Here is a 20,297-nt window from a genome sequence, read left to right as displayed (position 1 = left end):
TTCACCCTTTTCCCCTGAAATTCCCTCCCCTCTCCCCTTTTTCTTGTTTCTTACGTGAGCATTCTTTAATGTGAACAGTTAGTGCTATAAACTTCTTTCTCATTGCTGCTTTCAATGTAAGTAGGTCTTGGAATTTAGACATGTCCAGTTTTCCCACTGACACTGTTAAAGTTAAGGCCATGTTTTCATTAAAAAAAAAAAAAAGTTAATGCTTTGGTAAGAATGTTTTCACCTCAAAGACACTGTTAAAAAGAAGTTACAGTTTTCACTTTGCTTTTATGTCAGTTTTGGGTGCTAAGTGTTCTCTGTGACTTCTCCCCTAAGATAATGCTGGTGAATCTTCACCACAGCTGAAATTCTCTTAAGTATGCTATACTTGAATACGTCATAGGAATACATAAGGCTTTCTCAACTTTCTGACACTTTCCCCATTGGGTTTAACCTTTATCACAAACGAAGCAACCTTCAATTTTCATACCTAATTTTCACTGAAAAGACATGAATGAAAACAACTTTTAAAACCTGTCTCCTAATAATCCTCTATTAATACTTTTTCATTATTCTCTGTTTATTCTAAAGTCTGTTAGTTTAAAAAGCCATGTGCTAGTCAAAGTAAGCAGAACTTTGCAAAGTAAGCAAAGTAAAGAAAGCAGAGTTTTCGTCCTATTCTACATGACACAATTTGGAAAGCAAAGTATTTAAATATAAAACAATGTGTTCATGAAAATGAAATATATTTAAATGTCCTTTACGCAAAGAGAAAACCTTTTTCTCTTCAAAAATGAAAGTTGAACTTTTACTTCCTCTTTGTCTTCTTCATTTTCCACTTTTCTTTTTCTTCCTGAACAAGTAAATCCTAGAACCATGACAGGGCAGAGTAGCATCAACATGAGATCAAGAAGGCATGTGACCAGGTTTGTCCAGTGGGACGGCAGCGACCCAGCAGGTTGAGAAGGGCATCAACACGCGGGGATATCTGGCACAGGTGCCAGGATGAGAAGAGTGTCCACATGGAAGATTATGGGTATCAGTTCCTTGAACACTGGATGTGGGTATCCTTGCAAAGGTTGTGGGAGTGAGCCGGCGTGGAGGTTCAGAGCCCAAGTATGGTGAGGAGGGGTCTATGCAAGGGTTGGGAGCAGGTGCTGGTGTAGAGGAGCCAACAAAGAGTGAAGAAAGCATTCACACAAAGGGCTAACCTGAAGGCAGTCATCAGAGCCCCAGGAGGATGAAGAGGAGGTAAACTCAGGAGGCAACCCTGTGTACAGTATCAGAGCCCAGGCAAAAGGAGAAGGGTTATCCTCAAGAAGGGGCAGGCTGGTAGAATGTTACAGCCTAAGGTGAGTGAGGAGGGAATCAACACAATGGAGAGGACCATTATGTGAAGCCCAGAGGCAGAAAAAGGTAAGGAGGACATACTGCAAGGGGTAGCCTGGTGTGGAGTGTCAAAGCCTAACCAGAGAAAAGAGGACCACCGGACGTGAAGAGTCAGAAGCAGAGTGCAGGCAGAGGAGCATTCGGGCAGAGTATGGCCTGGCCTGCTGTGCTGCAGAGCAGGGAGATGAGGACAGCCATGGTGTGGGGGAGATGGTGAACTGAAATGGGGAGTCAGAGTTCCAGCAGGAGAAGGAAGGCTTTCATGCAGGAGAGGGAGCAGCAGTAGTGAGGGGGTATTATTTACATGCAGGATGATTACATAAAAGTGTAAATATATTAAAGATAATATAAACCAACTTTCTGAACGTCATCCAGGAGAGTTACAATTATAAACATTTTTTAAGCACTCATGAACATTCACCAAGATCAACCATATTTTAGGCCATAAAACAAACTTCCAAAAAAATGTAAAAGCTGATCTGTGACCATCATAGAACCAAACTAGAAATCAATAATAGGAAGGCAAGAGGAATATCTCCAAACACTTGGAAATTATACAAGAAAGTTCTAAATAAATAATACATGGGTCATAGAGAAAGTCTCAAAGGAAATTTTTAAAAATACATAGAACTGAATGAAAATGAAAATACAGCAAATCAAGTATGTGGGAAGCACTGAAAACAGTAACGAGAAAAGTCTATAGCACTAAATGCTCACATGCAAAGAGGGATGGTCTCTAAGTTTCTACTTTTCAACTTGAATAATCTTATAACCATTAAAAAAATTGAATTGGTAATTAAAAACCTCTTTTAAAAGAATGTCCAGGCCCAATTATTTCACTGGAGAAATATATTAAATATTTAGAGAAGAATTAACTAATTTTGTACAATTTCTTCTAGAAATAAATCCAATGCACCAGAAGGAAATAAGAGAGATAAGAGCAAAAATCAATAAAATTGAAAACAGAAAAAATAAGGAAAAATCAATAAAAAGCTAGTTCTTTGAAAAAAATCAATACAATTGATAAACCTAACAAAACTGACAAGAATAAAAAAGAGACAAGGTACAGATCAATAATATCACAATGAGGCACTATAGATCCTGTAGTCATTAAGAAGATAATATGAGAATACCATGGGCAACTTTAGGTTCATAAATTTGACAGCTTAGGAAAATGGAAACTTCTCAAAAACTACAAATTACCAAAACTCAATCAAGACAAAATAGACAACTTGAATAATCTTATAACCATTACAAAAACTGAATTGGTAATTAAAAACCTCTTTAAAAAGAATCTCCAGGCCCCAATTATTTCACTGGAGAAATCTATTAAATATTTAGAGAAGAATTAACCAATTGTATACAATTTCTTCTAGAAAACAGAAAAGAGAACACTTCCTAACTCATTTTATAAGGCTAATATTATCAAGATAATAAAACCAGAATAAGGGAGGGAGGAAGGAAGGAAGGGGAGAAAACTATAGCCCAATGCCTCTCATGAGCTTTGGTGTGAAAATTCCAAACAAAAGAAGAAGAAAATCAAAATTAGGAATGTATAAAATCAATTATGAGAACTAAGGTTTATTACAGGTAGGAAAGGCAGGTTCAATATTCAAACATCAATTAATATAATCTACTGTATCAACAGATAAAGAAGAAAATTCATATAATCATATTAGGGGACAAAAAGTGTTTAACAAAATCTAGCACACAATCATAACAAAAACTCTTATAAAACCAGGAATATAAGGAAACTTTCTCAACTTTATGAATCGAGCATCTATAAAAAAATCTAAAGCTAATACCATACTTAATGATGATAGACTGAATGCTTTCCACATAAAATCAAGAACATAGTAAGGACATCGTCTCTTACCACTCCTATTCACATAGCACTGGAAGTCCTAGCCAGCACCATAAGGCAAGAAAAATAAAATAAAAACATATATATATTTGAAAAAAGTAATAAAACCGTCCCTATTTGCAAATGACATGACTTTCATGGTCCCAAAGAATCAATAGTAAAACTCCTAGAACTAATAAGTGAGTTCATGAAGGAGGCAGAAATCAAGACAAACACACCAAATTCAATCAATTTTCAACAACAAACATGGAACAACAAATGTGAAAACAAAACTTAAAACACAATACCATTTATAATTGCTCTAAAAACAATTAAATACTTATCTATAAATTTAAGAAAAAATGTATGGGATCTGTATTCTGAAAATTATAAAACACCATTGAAAGAAATCAAAGAGCTAAATAAATGGACAAACCATGCACATGGTTGGAAGACTCGATATAGTAAAGATGTCAATTCCTCCCAAAATTGATCTATATTTTTAATGTAGTACCTATTAAAATGCCAGCAGAGGGTTGTTTGGTTTGTTTTTTTTTTTTTCTGAGACGCTGACAATCTTACTCTAAAATTCTATGGTAAATCTCATGACTTGTCTCCAAGAGACCCACCACAAATCAAAAGATACACGCAGATGAAATAAAGGGATGGAAAAAGATGTTTCATGCAAAGGGAAAAAATCTGGGATAGCAATACTTAATATCCGACAAAATAGACTTTAAAACCGAGGCTATGTTAAGAGACAAAGAAGGACACTATGCTACATAATGATAAAGGGAACAAGCCAAGAAGAGGATATAACCCCAGGAAATATTTATGCGCTGAACATAGGAGTACCTAAATATGTAAAGCAAATCATGATGAATATAAAGAGAGAGAGAGAAATACAGGCATAGTAAGGGATTGTGACACCCCATTCACTTCAATGCATAGATCTTCCAGACTGAAAATCAACAAGGAGACAGCCGCCTTAAATAATATACTACATCAAATAGAGATTTCATTGATATCTTCGGAGCATTTTACCCCCCAAAAGTAGAATATACATATTTTTCAAGTGCATATGAAACATTTTCTAGGATAGATCACATGTTAGGACAAAAAACAAGACTCAATGAATTAAATAAGATTGAAATCATATCAAGCATCTTCTCTGACCACAATGCTATGAAACTAGAAATCAATCACAAGAGGAACACTGAAAAATAACAAAGACATGGAAGCTAAATAACATGTTATTAAACAATGAATGGATTGAAAATGAGATCAAGGAAGAAGTCAAAAGATACTTTGAAACAAATTAAATTGAGAACAAAACAACCCAAAAATCTGTGGGACACTGGGAAAGCAATCCTAAAAGGAAAATTCATAGCAATACAGGCCTATCTCAAAAAACAAGAAAAAGCGCAAATAAACAATCTAATTTTACACCTAAAGGAAGGTGAAAAAAAGACAACAAACAAAGCCCAAAGTGAGTAGAAGGAAGGAAATAATAAAGAGCAGAGCCAAAATAAATGAAATAGAGTCTAAAAAAAAATACAAAAGATCAACAAATCCAAGAGCTGGTTCTTGAAAAGATAAACAAGATTGACAAACCTTTAACCAGACTCATCAAGAAAAAACACAGAGGACTCAAATAAAATCAGAAATGAAAGAAAGACAAAGGATTGTAAGAAAAGCCTATGAACAACTATATGCCAACAATTGGACAACAGAAGAAAGTCTTTAGGTACTAAGTCTATACAAGAGTTCTTAGACTTGATAATCAAAGCACAAGGCATAAAATGAAAAATTGATTAACTGAACCTAGTTAAAATTAAACACTTTTACTCTATGAAAGACTCTGTAAAGGGGATAAAAAGGCAAGCTACAGATTAGAAAAAGGTATTTGCAAATTATATATGTATCCAACAAAATATCTGTATATAAAACACAAAGAACTCTCAAACTCAGCAATTAATAAAATCAAACATTTCAATAGGAAATGGGCAAAAAGGATGAACAGTCATTTCACTGAGGAAGATACTGATAGCCAATAAGCATGTGAAACACTGTCCAACATCACTGGCTATTGTAGAAATGCCAATTAAAATCACAATGCGATAACACTAAACATCTGTCAGAATGGCTAAAATAAAAAACAATGATAATAAACATTAGCAAAACTGTAGAGGACCTAGATTGCTCTTGTATTACTGGTGAGAATGCAAATGATAAACCAGTTTCAAAAACAGCAATTTCTTAATGAAACTGAACATGCATTTATGACACCATATCCCAAAGAAATGAAAATGTTATGTTCACACAAAAACATATATATATATATATATATATATATATATATATATATATATATATATATGTATGTTCATAGCAGTTTCATTTATAACAGTAAAACATTGGAAACAATCAAAATAACCTTCAAAATAACAAAACATTGGAAGCAATCAAAATAACAGGTGAATGGTTAAATAAACCATGGTACATTGTTTACACGGAACCCTATTCAGCAATAAAAGGAACTCTTGATACATGAAACAACTTTGAAATATCTAAAAAGAGTTATGCTGAATAGAGGGGCGGGGGAGTCAATCTCAAAAGGCTGCACCAGGCATGATTCCATTTACAGACCACTCTTGAGCGGGGGCTGCCGGGGAGCAGGAAGGTAGGAAGGGGAGTGGTAACATCTATAAAAGGGCAGAACGGGTCCTTGTGACAGACCTGTTTTGTGTCTGACTGTGTGACGGCACACAGATCCACACGTGTGACAAAACTGCACAGAATTAACTGTACACACAAATAAGTACATGTGAAATCTACAGGAGGTTGATGAATTCCATCAAATGTCAATTTCTTGATTGCGATATTGCACTGTTTAGTTAATCAGAATACTCCCAGTTGTGAAAGCTGGGCAAAGGGACATGGGTTCTCTCTCTTTCTCTGTGTATTAGTTCTTGCAGGTAAATCTATAGTTACCTCGAAATAAAAAACAATTAAAATGTCCCTGAGTCTGATACTAATAAAAATAAATAAATACTGAAATACATAATGAACAAAAATAAATAGGAAGAAGGGACAGCTCATCCTTAAACAATAATTCCAATTAACAAATGCAAAATAAACAGGGGAAATACAAAGTAACCATCAGGACATCACAGCCACATAGCTGTCCCAGACAAGTTCCTTTGATGGACGCAATGCTTATAATAGTGGGTAAAATCCAGGGGGAAAAACAGTGTGTTTGAATAGTCTCCATGAACCTCCTTAAGATATTCATAAATTACACAGAAAAGTATCACTTCAGGAGAAAAACCTCGTACTCTCTACATTAACCAAGTTATCATACTTAAAACCACCAGTAATGAATGACATTTCAACATCACCCACCCAATATAACACATCGTAATGCAACATAGTTATCACACACACCCTGAAAAACCCAAATTGAAAGAAATACTGCAAAAAAGCTGACCACTTTCTTCAAAAGTGTCAAAGCCATGGAAGTCAAGGAAAGGCTAAGGAGCTGCCACCCATGGGAGGAGACTACGGAAACAGGTAGGGTGAGTACAAAGTATGATCCTGGAACAGAAAAGCATATTAGTGAAAAAACTGGTGAAATCTGAATGCTCTGTAGTTAATGAACACTACATTGTACCAATGTTGATTTCTGACAATTGTATCATGGTTATTCAGGGTGATAAATTCAGAGAAAGTTATGTGAAAGGTATGAGAATCCTCCATGCCAATTTTTAAGAGCTTTATTGAGATATATTTACATATAATAATGTTCAACCATTAGAGGGTACAATTCAATGGCTTTTAGTAAATTTGGAGTTCTGCAAACATCACCATAATTTTACAACATTTTATAATTTAGAACATAATATAATTTTAGAACATTTTCATCCTCCCAAAAAGAAACCTTATACTCATTAGCAGTCACTACCCGTTCCTAATTCCCCCAATATTTTTGCAATTTTTCTACAACCCTAAAATTATTTCAAAATAATACAAAAAAGTAATAATTATATTACATTGAATTAAAACATATAAATATAAATTTTGACACACTATATGACATATAATCAAGAGAGGAAACTGAAACTCATGTGTTTTCAAGTTCTTGAATTTCCTGTTATATCATAATGCATTTCATGTAAGGTTTTGTCTCACCTGGCTAGTTCTTTAATTAAGTTTGCAATGCGTCTTTTGTCTTCAAGACATAAATCCTTCAATGATGCACTCTTTATTCCTCCCTTGCAGAAATTCTAAAATAGAAAAAAAACCTTTTGGTTAACTTTTGCTAAAAACAATTTTTAAGACTCTTCAAGAAATTTCTTAAAATAAGCAGGGGAGGTGAAATTTCTTAAATATTTTTTACCTTGTGGAAATACTACTAGCCTGTTTCATTTAAAACTTACTGTGAACTCAACACAGGGTAAGGAACTGTCTGTCCACCAGGGACATCATGAAATTTCCACAGAAAAGCAGACAGAAAGAACTCAAAGGCAGAAATGACCATGTTTAAACACTAGGGAATTTATAAAGAAAAAAAATCTCTACCTTGGTGAATGTCACAGAAACAAACACCTAATGAAAGGTAGTGAGGACCTTTCCTACACCATGGCCCTGTTCACAAGTATACTAAGGTGGGCAGCAGATGCACCCGTTGCAACCTTTCCATAACGGGAGGTTCACTCCGAAGGGAACAAGACCAAAGAGCAGTAATAACGGCTCACACATATCTAGGGCTTACTGCATGCTAGGAATATTCTGAGTACTTTACACTTACTAATCCATCTCATTTTCCCAACAATGCCACTAGGTAGGTATTACTCTTATTTTAAAGTGAGGATACATATCTTGTCTGGGATCGTAACAGTTAGGTAGCAGGATCAAGACTGGGTTCCAGAGTCTGTGCTATAACCACTGCCCTGCCCTGTCTCCTGTCCTTGAGGACTTACACTGTTGAATGGTCTTTAAATTGCAGGTGAAGTGGGAAAATATCCTTTGAAAATAGGCTGTGATAAATTAAAAATGTATACTGTAATCCCTAAAGCCAGTGAAATAGCCCAACAAAACTTATAGCTAATAAGCTAACAGAATCATTTAAAAAGTATCGACTTCATTCAAAAGGTTACAGTTGAATATAAAACAATCTTATTAAAAAGACTTCAGCCCTGGCTAGGTAGCTCAGCTGGTTAGTGTCGTCCTGATACATCAAGGCTGTGGGTTCAGTCCCCAGTCAGGGCGCTACAAGAAGCAACCAGTGAATGCATCAATAAGTGGAAGAACAAATAGATGTTTCTCTCTCTCTCTCCATTCCCCCCTCTCTCTAAAAATCAATAAATAAAAATTAAAACAAAGTTTTAAATGTCAAATTTTGATTAGAACTTGCAAATTCAACTATTCACATCCCAGTGTGAAGAGAGTACACGGGGGATACATGTAACACAAGTAAGCCTACAGTTAAATCCCGCAGCCTACTCAATGTAATCATTAGTAACAAACTAGATAGTGGAAATGCCCTCAAGAACACAAACCAGGGATTGAGAACTTTTTCTATAAAGAATTCACCAGTAAAGGTTTTTGGTTTTGTGGTCATACAGTTTCTGTGGCAAATCTACCACCGAACATAAAAGAGCCATAAATATTGAAAGAGTAAGTGTGGTCATGTTCCAATAAAACTTTATTTATAAAAGGTGGCAAGCAGATTTGGCCTGCAGGTCACAGACTGCTAAATCATGACTCAAACTTTGCTTGGGAAGACAAAACATAACAGAAAGTAAAATAAGCCACTCAGGACATGTGTCAAAGGAATGTAGAGGCACTATTGCTCAGGCAAAAGTGAAGGAGAGGTCAATGACTGGGCCAGAAAAAGGAAGGGTCTTTAGGATATTATTTTCCAAGTGAAGAAAATAATAATAATAATGCAGGCTAATTTTCTTTTAATGAAAACATCTTTCTTATATTTAAGGGTTTATTCATCATCAACCAAAAAATTCAAATGAATAAAAATCATAAAAGACACCTAATATAAAAAAGAGTTGTGAGTTTGATTTACTAACTCCACACAGATCCGGATGTAGGCCTTCTTTTTTAAAAGATTTTATTTATTTTTAGAGAGAGGGGAAGGGAGAAAGAAAGAGAAAAACATCGATGTGAGATGAGAGAGAAACACTGATCGGATGCCTCTTGCCCAAAGCCCCGCCCTGACTGGGAGAGAACCTGCAACCCAGGCAAGTGCCCTGACCAGGAACCTTTCACTTTGCAGTACAACGCCCAACCAACTGAGCTACAACAGTGAGAGCCAGAATGTAGGTCTTTGAGACATACCAAGATAATAAATTTTCTTGACCAAGTCTTAAAGCAAGCCCAGACATTTTGGAGCTAAACACTTTATATTCATACCAAGCATCATCAAAGCACCCTAGAATCCTCTGTATCTGTATCTTTCAGAATGCTTATAGATCATCTAATGTTCTTTCAATGACTCTTCTACCCATATATACAGTATCAGTTATTGGTCATGTGGACCCTGAGAAAGAAGATATCCTACTAAGAAGGGATCATAGTGGCTTCACTGGGTTTAAATTAAAAATCAAAAAACAAACAAACAAACAGAGCCTAGCAGTAATAGAGGCCTCTCACACAAATCACACTTCAGGGAGAAGCTACATTAAGCTGCTTGTCTCCAGCACTGTATTGCTTCCCTGCACTGTGTTTCTGCCATCTGAGCCATCCCTTATATAAAAGGAGTTCCTGGAATTCTGCTTCAACCAATAGGGCTGAGGCTTTGCCATCAACATCTTCACCAACCAATCAGAGCAGCTCCATTCTGACCAATCAGGACAGTGCTTTTGGGCCAATAAAACTGTGACAATTTGGAGTTCTCATTTGCATGAGGACAGGTCAATCAGGGACCTTGGGCGGGAACTTCTGTCTTTTTAAGTCAGCTCCCTTTTGGCTGTAGGAACACACTTTCCTTCTCCATTGGAAGAGTGAGATTGCATTTTCCCAGCTGGAAGTGCAACCCTAAAGATGGCAGAGCAGAGGAGTGGAGTGGAGATGACTGGCTCAGAGGCAGACCTGTACGGAGGCAGACTGGCACAAATGCAAGGGACCTAAGCAGGTGGCAAATATGAGAGCAGAGCTGCCTAGCCTAAGAGGGCTTCACCCCAGGGCCTCTTCACAGCCATGCTGCTTCTAATTTGAGCTATAACACTACTGAGCTGTTTCACAGCCTCACTGTTTTCACAGCCGGGCTGTATCACAACTGAGCTGTTTTGCACTGAATAAAGTTTCCTTCTTCACCGCACTCCAAATCGGGAATTCTTGTTGGCATTGAATTGGCACCAATGGCCATCAATTGACAGTTAATGATAAATCAAAGAAAAATCAGTTACTGGTCAGTATTCATAAAAAATTGAAGAATAAGAAAAAAACAAGTAAGAAATCACTGACCTGTTTATTTACGGAATCTCCCGCACCTTTTAAGGAATCCATGGAGACCGAATCAGCAGCCACCCTGGAAGTCTTGAATTTAACATTTTTCGGGCTCATCAACTTGTGTCGTGATCTGATATTTCCTTCTGCAGAAATTCCTAAGGATTTGAATCATATTAGACTTTAAAATTATATCTTCTCATTCTCTTCAGCCCTCCCCCCATCAACCTCTCTGTTGCTATCCTTTACTTTATAGGACCTGATAGGGAGAACACTTCATTTTAAAACTTTCTGAATAAATAATGAATCATGAAAAGATTGTTTTGAATACATTAAAGATTCAACTGAAATATTTTTAAAAGGTGCTGGCACATTCATAAGTCATTAAAACCAGTAAGTTAGAACATGCCACACATACCCTAACTTAGGGGAAATTCAAGGTCTGAATTGTCACATAATTGGGGTATTTCAATAGTTCAGTAAACTTTAGAGTCTATTGCATAAACTCTGTATCACGAAGTTTTCACACTTTTCTTTGAAATATTAAATTTAGGCCATTACTTATATAAAAAATAATAAAATCTCTTACTCCTTAATACATAAAGTATTTTTAACCTTAATAGGGTCATACTATTTTTTTTTTAACTTTAGGTCCTAATGAACTATTCCACATCTAGTCATACCTGCAAATTCATCCTAACGTTTTATCTTTCTCTTAAGCAAAGGAAGCTTACCAAATTAACATAGAAAATCATACCTGGAACATACACTACTGATTGTTCTTCATCAGAAACTATGCAGGAAGACATGAAGGAAAATACTGGTAAAGATTATCCAGTACCCAAATGCTGCTCCTCTTCTGTACTTTTGTTACAATTCATAATTTCTGTTGACCTTGGAATATATAACTAGCTTTTAAAAACAAAACTTGGAAGCAAAGTAAGTGACTTAGATGTAGCAAAGTTAATATTCTTTTAAAGTTCCTTTTTATATAGTAACAACTATATATTTTGTAAAAATTTTGGAAGGCCAAAATTATGAAAGTTCCATAACACTTTCATCCATGCTTATTCCCAAGCGAGATATCCCACACTATAAATTCTGCTGCTAGGGTCCTTTCATGCCCTCTCCTTTTGTAAACCAAGAGTTCAGTGCTCCAGTTTTCTCATTACTGGAAAACTGACAAGTTACTTTAGGCATGAATATAAATAATTTCAAAATGAGCTTTATCTTTGAAAAACAAACACTGTTTGAGGGCAAGTCAATCATGCAAACACAAAGGCATTTTTTTATTCTTTGTAGTGCGTACATGAAATGTCCCAAGAAGCCCTATTTAACAAATGGAAGAAATTTAAGACAAAAAGAACTATAGTATTTTGAATTTCAAAAGGAGAAAATTAGAAAGGCTACTAAGATCATAACACTGCTTTAGAAAGAGAACCAATACAATAAGACAGCATTCTTTCCAGAAACAAAATTTTATTCAGAAACATATCTAAATCCAGCTATGTCCACAGTTTGATAACACTTGCAAAAAGGAAGCATCTGAACATTTTATTCCAATGACCTAGAACATTCCAAAGTCATCTGTTTTTTGACAAAATGTTTCTTTTCCAATATCTCCAGACAAATCAATTACGAACTATTTCCTTCCAGAAAAGGGATGGAGTAAAATGGGGGATTTAATAACATGTTCAAAAAGTCCATATGTTTCAGCTCACGATCAACCTTAGCAATGGAGTCTTTCCAGGAAACGCGGACTAGATGAGCACAGAATTCCTACAGGAATTTAGGAATACCAAGGTTACAGATCATGCCCACTGTCTGAGCTGCCAGCCGGTTCCCAACAGCTTTCTGGAGCAGCATATACACTATCACAGCTTCTAGATTTTGGCTGATAACTAGTGTCCCCAAACTTTAAATTCCCTCAAATACCAGAAATGGAGCTGATATTTTAAGAGGCACATAAGACAAGTATACAAGATATTAGACCTCACTACTCCAAGGAAACTGAGAGCAACTAACACAGCAGTAGACAATTTCTAAATTCACTGACATCTAAGATAAAAAAAAAAAACCTTACTAAATTAAATTGTGCAGACTCTACTTAACAGCAAAAACTTATTTATTTTTTATATTTCTTGGGACTAGCACACACAGTAGGTGCTCAATACATGTATACATGATTAATTATTTGCTGCTGGAAATAAACATATGGAATAAAGGACCCAGGGGAAAAAAAATTCAAGATGATTCAGGATATGCTCCCTATGGCACTGTCTTCAATTAGAAGGTACAGTAATGATGAATTTGTAGAATATTCTCCAAGGATGACCTATGGACTAACATAACAGAGTCCTGGAAAAAAATACTACACTTCCTTAGACTATTCACATAGAAGCTTGCTCACAGCTGGAAAAACCAGCTACTGGGTACCCTATTCAGCCACACCTGGATCTGAAAGCTCACCAGGTATATTATAGTTTCTCCTCTTTTCAAAACTTGACACCATTTCTTCATTGTTACTGACACATAAAAACTGTTTCCTATTTCTTAAAAAAACAAATTGTAGAGACCTACCAGAAGCTTCTATTTGCAGATGACATATTATAAGAAAAAACCCTAAAGACTCCACCTTAAAAACTGTTAAAACTAATAAACAAAACCAGTAAAGTTGCAGGACACAAAATATACAAAAAGCTGTTATATTACTATACACTAATAATGAAATACCACAGAAATTAAGAAAGCAATCCCATTTACAATTGCCTCAAAAAGAATAAAATACCGAGGAATAAATTCTACCAAGGGGATGAAAAACCTGTACAATGAAAATTATAAGACATTGATAAAAGAAATTAAAGAAGACACAAATAAATGGAAACGTATTTCATGCTCATGGATTGGAAGAATATTGTTAAGATGTCCATACCACCCAAAGCCACCTGTAGATTTAATGCAATCCCTGTCAAAATTCCAATGGCATTTTCACAGACATAGCATAAATGGTCCTAAAATTTGTATGAAACCTCAAAAGACCCTGAAAAGCCACAACCCTGAGAAAAAAAGAACGAAGCTAGAGGCATTGCACTTTCTGACTTTAAACTGTATTACAAAAGCTATCATAATCAAAACAGCATGGTACTGGCATAAAAACAGAGACAAAAGACCCCCATGATAGCTACCCCATTCCATAGCACATATAATCATTGGACATATATTTTACTTATTCACCTCATATCACTAAAATGGAAGCACCACGTGGGTAAAGATTTTCATCTTGTGTTGTTCAATTTCGTATCTCCAAATATCAAATGCCTGGCTCATAATAAGGAATAAAATTGATAATCAATTTCATGAGGCACTGTCCAACAAGCTTCAGTGTTATCTTTCTTTAGCTCCTTCAAAATGTGCAGGTAAAACCTATTAGCTTCATCCATGTTAAGTTTCTTTTCAACATAAAAACCACTAAATAAACTGACCTTAACAAAAGTTTTTAAAAATAAGACTAAATAGGCCCCAGCAGATAACTCAGGTGGTTGGAGCATCGTCCCAATACAACCCAAGGTTGCAGGTTTCATCCCCGGTCAGGGCACATACGAGAAGCAACCAATGAATGCATAAATAGGTGGAACAAATGTGTCTCTGTCTGTCTGTCTCTCTTTCTCCCCTCCCCCCTTCCTCTCTCTGAGATCCATAAAAAAAAAAATAAGAATAAACATATTTGAAATTGCCTCCATCCAACCTACCCTTTCTAATCAATCTTCATCTTGTTATCTTAAGAACTCAAATATTTACCTTCTTTAAATGCAGAGATTCCCAACAAGCATATATTTTATGGGAAAGTCAAAGAGATACAATATATACCAAACTCATATTTGACCTCTTATTCCTTCTATGTGCCACCTTAGTTCTACTTTGGTTTCATTGGAAGCATCTCAATAAGACAAGTACAAGTTAAAAAGCATCCTTAATGCTGAAACCAATCTACCCAAACCCCAGAATTAAAGTAGTAATTAGAAATCCAAGGCAGAAATGGTAGAGAGGAAAAAGCATGCCTATCCCAGATCACTGGGACCTGAAGAAAATGAACTTAGTACTGCCCACTCTACTCTAACCTTTTGAGCTTTACCCACTAACCAGCAACACATGTGTACTTATTATTGACCACAGTGACTTTCCTGGTTAGTACAGGCACACCTCATTTTACTGCACTTCACTTTATTGTGCTTCACAGATGCTGCATTTTCTTTTTCTTTCTTTTTTTTTTTTTTTTTTACAAATCGAAGGTAAGACCCTCCACCAGAAAGATTATGACTGGCTTTATTGCAATATTCAGTGGTCTAGAACCGAACCCACAATATCTTCAATGTATGCCTGTATATTATTTTAAGAATAAACAGTAAGCCTTTGTCTATTTTTAACTGAAAAGTCAATGGCAGACATTATAGCTACTGCAATATTTTGATCAGGTCCCTCATAATTCATATTTGTTATTATCAAGTTGCTAATACTGTTAATGATAATACACAAGAGCATTTAAACAATCAAATTTACCATATTTTTCAGACTATAAGACGCAGTGGACCATAAGACGCACCTAGGTTTTAGAGGAGGAAAATAGGGGGAAAAAAATCCCACTCCACTGCCGCTCCCCCACCCCAGCGAGCCAGGTAAGCTACATTCGGACTATAAGTCGCATGGGGGGAGTGCGTCTTATAGTCCGAAAAATACGTAAATACTGTAGAAACACTAACTTCTGATATTACCAGAAACTATAACAAAGCAGGGAAGCAGTTTATGGCTGACGGGTCTTAATTTTACTTGCAGATTTTACGCATAAAATGATAACATGGCATATCTATTGTTTATACATTAGGTACAAAGACGTAACTTGTACAAAGCAGCACTGCTGAATCATACTGTGCAGGAGATGCGTTCACTCAACAGTAAAAAAAAAAATGACATTCAGTCACAGATGATCTGTCCTCACATGATGGAAATATCCAGGATGGGAAACCTCTCGATCACATTTCTCTAATTGTTCAGGAGAAGCACTGACCAATCTTTCTTTCAACCGTGTGAAAAGAATACCAGATTATAGACAGATACTTTTTGGTCTTTTTCTAGAGAAAGTTCTACTAAAAGTCTTTGGGGTGGTCTGGGAAGTCATCAATATGGCAAGAAGAGATCGAGATCCAAAGACACACGACTAAACCAAATGATTCATAATATCGTTATGCTTTTTTAGTGAAAACCAGCAACAAGTCCACCTTTCACATTGCTTATAAGTCCTATGGAGATGTGAAATGAAGACATCTGAGGCTAAATGTTGGAACAGGCTGGGGAAACAGGTAATACTAGTAAACTTGCAATTCCTTTCAAACATCTGAATTTCTGCAGAATGTAATCACCACCATTTTTCTCATATAGCCTCAATTTCTCACTTTCAATGGGTAGGTGAGTATTTTATATAAATTTTTAGAGTAAGAGAATTTAAGAGAAAAGGGAAGATATGTAATTTCTATATGAGATAGAGAGTACTGGGACGAAATGAATTAAGTGAGAGTAGAGGGCTGCTGAGCCCGAGAACATAGATTCAGTTCACATGCCTATTAACCGAATCAGTATCACTGTAACAGATTGTCTCCCCTTCCCACAAACCATTTATTCTATATCAGAAGTATACCATTGGTCATATGTAGTTATGAAAATTATTAAAATGAAGAAGCACATTATAAGTTCATAACCTTCAGATAGCTCATCTTTCACAAAATTGTCATTGCACAGGCAGTGTTTCAAGAGAAAAGACTCATCACAATTTCCTGACTTCTTAACTTAGCTCAGTTGTTCCCAATGCACATATTCTCTAAAGGAAAAAATAATTTGCACAGTGCACTAGTTTCCTTTTATCCACAATGTATGTACATGATTTCACTTGGATTCTCACCAACCTACTAGAGACAAGCGGTGATTATGTTGAGAAAGTGCATGAACACCAAACACTGAACAGCACAGAATGCAAAAATATCCCTCTCTCCATGGCATGACACTTTAACCATAGTAAATCAAATAAGGGAAACTGATCATATAAGTTTGTAAGTTTCACTGGGAACTAAGAAGAAGTGTGCAAAGAATACACAAAGTTAACAGCAATGCCTCAAACAATTCCATCACCAGTCCGAGCAAACAGACAAAACGACTGGCCTCTGCAGGCACCCAATACACTATTGCCCTGCTTTCCTGTAACACTCCTCCAACGAACACAGGAGTCAATTATCAGGACAACAAGCTCAGGCTGGAACAGTGTAACTAACCCAGGAAAAGAACCACTTACGTCATTCATCTCATCATAGATATTAAACTGAGAAGCCCACCACCACAGTAAAAGAGCTCTACAGTTTCTCCAACCCAAAACAATCCAAGCACTTTAATCCTGCCAGTGGTGACCTGAAAACTACATGTAAATCTACACTACATCCAGGCACGATGATTTGCAGCTTATTCAATAGCCAGCGCCACAAGACCAAGTCCTCGTGAAAGCAAGCCCCACGCCTCTCAGAAAATCCCAGTATGAAAATAAATCATCACTAACAGGCCTTCGAAGTCCAACAACATCCTGAAACCCTCCTAAACAGCGCAGACCCAGGGCACTACTAAGCCAACACGAAAAGGCTCCCTGATCATCCCAACGCCCTTCTCTCCTCCACAAGCTCATTTTGCACGGCCGGCCGGATGTCACCAAGGGCTGGAGTGTGCTCCCAGCCCCAGTCTGGGCTACGATTGTAGGTCATCTTCCCAGAGCTCACCGTCAAAGAGGGCTGGGAAATATCTGCATTCAGTCCCACACCTGGAACCCCAGCCTGGAGACAGTCTCAGGCGCTGTCACCTAATCCCCAAGCTAGGCGAAAAGCCCGGCACCTGGACGGCCGCGGGACAGAACGGCCCCGCCCACGGGGTTAGCATCAAGCTTCTCCCGCCGCTAAGTCCCACGCGACCGCTCGCCGCTCGCCGCCCCGTGGAGGGCACCGGCGCCCCCTACCAGGCGGGCAAAGGATACAGTCCCGGGTCCAGAACGCCGCGCCGCCGGGGCGGGAGGGGCCCGCCACATCCGCCATCTTGAAACAACCGCCACTCGGGACGCCGTGCTGCGGCCGCCCCGCCCCGGACTCCAGGCCCGGTCCCCATTGGCCGCTCGGCGCAGAGACCCGCCCCCGCCTGGGCGGCCGGCCCCGGTGGGGCGGGAGTGTCAGGGCGGAGGCGTCGCTGTGTCCCGCCGGCTGGGGCCGAGGCCGCGGGAACGAGCTCACCGCGTAACGACTGCCAGACCAGCGCCGGTTCCTCATCGCATCCCTGCGTCGGTCTCAGGCGGTGAGCACTACAACTCCCGGCATGCCATGAACTTGATGGCCGAGGCCCGGGGGCGGTGCCCAGCGCTGCGGCCCTCCCAGCTCGCCCGTTTCGTCCCCTCCGCTGCCCCGGCCGCGCGCGGAGCGGGGACGCGAGCCATGGACGAGCTGCCGCCCCCGCCTGTGGGCTCCAGCAAGCCGCACCTGGAGAAGCTGACCCTGGGGATCACCCGCATCCTAGGTGAGTGGGGCGGGAAGCCTGGGGGGCGACTGCGAGGCGGGGCGGCGTGCACTAGAAGCACTGAGTGGCGGGGCGACGGTGGACCTTGTATGCCAGTGGGCATCGCTGGTGCGACTTCCGTTGTTAAGGCTTTGCCGGGAGTGTTGGGACACAGAGCTGGGAATCCCGAAGGTTCTCCCCACCCGAGGTCCCGCCGCAGGCGCCGGTAAGGGTGGGCAAAAACGTGCAAAGGAGAGACAGCAGGCACCTGACAGTTGGGAATTTGGGTCTCCCGAGATGCAGGATTGGGCAGTGGAGCGTCCTTGAAGTCTTTCCTCTGGTGACAGAATGATCTGGGAGAAAGCTGTAGCCAACCTCCCCCGGCAATAACACCCACGCACCTCCATGTTACAGTCCAAAAGAGTTTAGCCTTGCATTACCGAATGGGTGTTTTCCCTGTATTGTACCTTTACTTAGCACCCACCGTTGTGTTAGACTCTGGGACTACGAATATGTGTGTTGGGGGGGGGGGGAATGAACACGTGAAAAAATCAAAAGACTAGGTCCCCAGACGTGTAAGAGGAGGTCAGTAATCTTGTTATTCCGAAGCACACACAGGAGGTGGTGATTGACCTAATCTGGAGTGTACCCCACACGTGATGCTAGATTTTGAAGGACAAATGGGAGTTAGCCAGATAACCAAGGAGAAAGGCAGACTAAGCCTGCAGAATAGCATGTTTGGATGCCCTACCATCACATTTATAATGAAATCCAAATACTGTACCATGACTCTTATGGTCTGCCCTTATCTGTCTTTCTGGCCATATTTTCTTTCATTGAGCTTTTGCCACAGGGCGTCCTTGTTGTATCATAAATATATTAACCTTTGCAGTTTGCTGGACCCTTCACTGAAATTACTTGCCTCTAAATCTGTCTCCCTCGTTTCATTCAGATCTCTGATTAAATATCACCACTTCAGAGAAGTCTTCCCTGCTTATATATAACGCCCTTCCTTTATCACTCTCTTATCTTAGCCTACATTTTTTATCCTATAGCTTTATCACTACTTGAAATTATTTATTAAAACAAATAAATTGTATTTATTTCGTTGCTTTTTAAGTTTGTCTCTCTTTTATGTAACAGAAGTCCATGAGGTTAGGAACTTTGTCTTGTTCTCACCTGTATTTCCCAGTATCCAAAACAGTAAATGAGACATGAAACACTATGATGTGGTTGGGAAAAGTGATACATTTTAGAACTGAAGTTACAGAGTGGGGCAAGTAGAGATCTCATCAAGACCACCTATATCCTATCTTTTAACTCTTATCCAGACTTCTGTTCTGTTACTTCTTATACAGATAGGCCTTACTATTTTACAGGCTTGCTTCGTTATTCTCTTTATAAATCTAGGGATGTTTCTGTAAATAAATTATTTCCTTCTCATTAATGTTTAAACTACTCAAGTCAAGCCAGCTAAATTTCCCATAAACTCAGTTTGATTTAAAAACCTGAATAAATTAAATGACTGTAAACATTTTAAATTCCATTTATACTTTTAATATATTCTATTACATGTTTCAGATGTTTGGCAAACTGGTGACACTTCAAGGGAAAACCTACCTAAGGAATTAAACAACTCTGGTAATTAAACACATAATGAATTTAGTGTCCCATAAAACTTTCTTTTTATAAAATCAGACCTTATAATTTCAAGTTAATAATCACAAATTGAAAATCAATTATATATACATATATATATTTTACATTTGTATTTTGTTTTGAAAGGATACTATGTTAAGAGGATTTTTTAAAATGAGGTAGCAGAAGTCAGTGGTAGGTGTGTGGTAAGCAAACTCCCAAAATCTCCTTCCTCAAAGATATGAAAACTTCACAACTGCAAATTTCTGTCCAAAACCAAACATTTAAAAATCCTCAACAAAATACTATGAAACCAAATTCACCAACATTAAAAAGATTACCAAGTGTGATTTAGCACAGGAATTTGCAATTTGTTGAACCTAGGAAAATCAATTAATATAATGCA

The 20,297-nt window shown here is 38.0% G+C and overlaps 2 protein-coding genes across 7 annotated transcripts in view; one reads left to right on the top strand and one right to left on the bottom strand.

Moving 5' to 3' along the window:
* KIAA1328 (KIAA1328 ortholog) overlaps positions 1 to 18,030 on the bottom strand; it is a 223,217-nt gene extending 205,187 nt beyond the window's left edge. For 2 of the 4 annotated variants that reach the window (XM_053912879.1, XM_053912880.1), the window contains exons 1-4: positions 17,745 to 18,030; positions 11,442 to 11,477; positions 10,703 to 10,842; positions 7,412 to 7,506 (exon numbers count right to left, since the gene is read on the bottom strand). In XM_053912879.1, coding sequence (XP_053768854.1) covers positions 7,412 to 7,506; positions 10,703 to 10,842; positions 11,442 to 11,477; positions 17,745 to 18,030 — 557 coding nt within the window. Of the gene's footprint in view, positions 1 to 7,411; positions 7,507 to 10,702; positions 10,843 to 11,441; positions 11,579 to 17,493; positions 17,629 to 17,744 lie in introns of those variants that run through there. The other 2 variants (XM_045187934.2, XM_045187935.2) reach the window with 2 other exon arrangements.
* The window catches only part of TPGS2 (tubulin polyglutamylase complex subunit 2), a 29,077-nt gene continuing 26,726 nt past the window's right edge, over positions 17,947 to 20,297 (top strand). For 2 of the 3 annotated variants that reach the window (XM_053912882.2, XM_053912883.1), the window contains exon 1: positions 17,947 to 18,274. In XM_053912882.2, the coding sequence (XP_053768857.1) occupies positions 18,082 to 18,274 (193 nt within the window). In that variant the 5' untranslated portion in view covers positions 17,947 to 18,081. The remainder of the gene's footprint in view (positions 18,275 to 20,297) is intronic. The other variant, XM_024580342.4, reaches the window with a different exon arrangement.

Source organism: Desmodus rotundus, chromosome 10 (assembly GCF_022682495.2).
Source record: "Desmodus rotundus isolate HL8 chromosome 10, HLdesRot8A.1, whole genome shotgun sequence".
Classification (NCBI taxonomy): domain Eukaryota; kingdom Metazoa; phylum Chordata; class Mammalia; order Chiroptera; family Phyllostomidae; genus Desmodus; species Desmodus rotundus.
The sequence above is the reverse complement of the archived record's forward strand: the minus strand, read 5'-3'. Positions and strand labels throughout refer to the sequence as shown.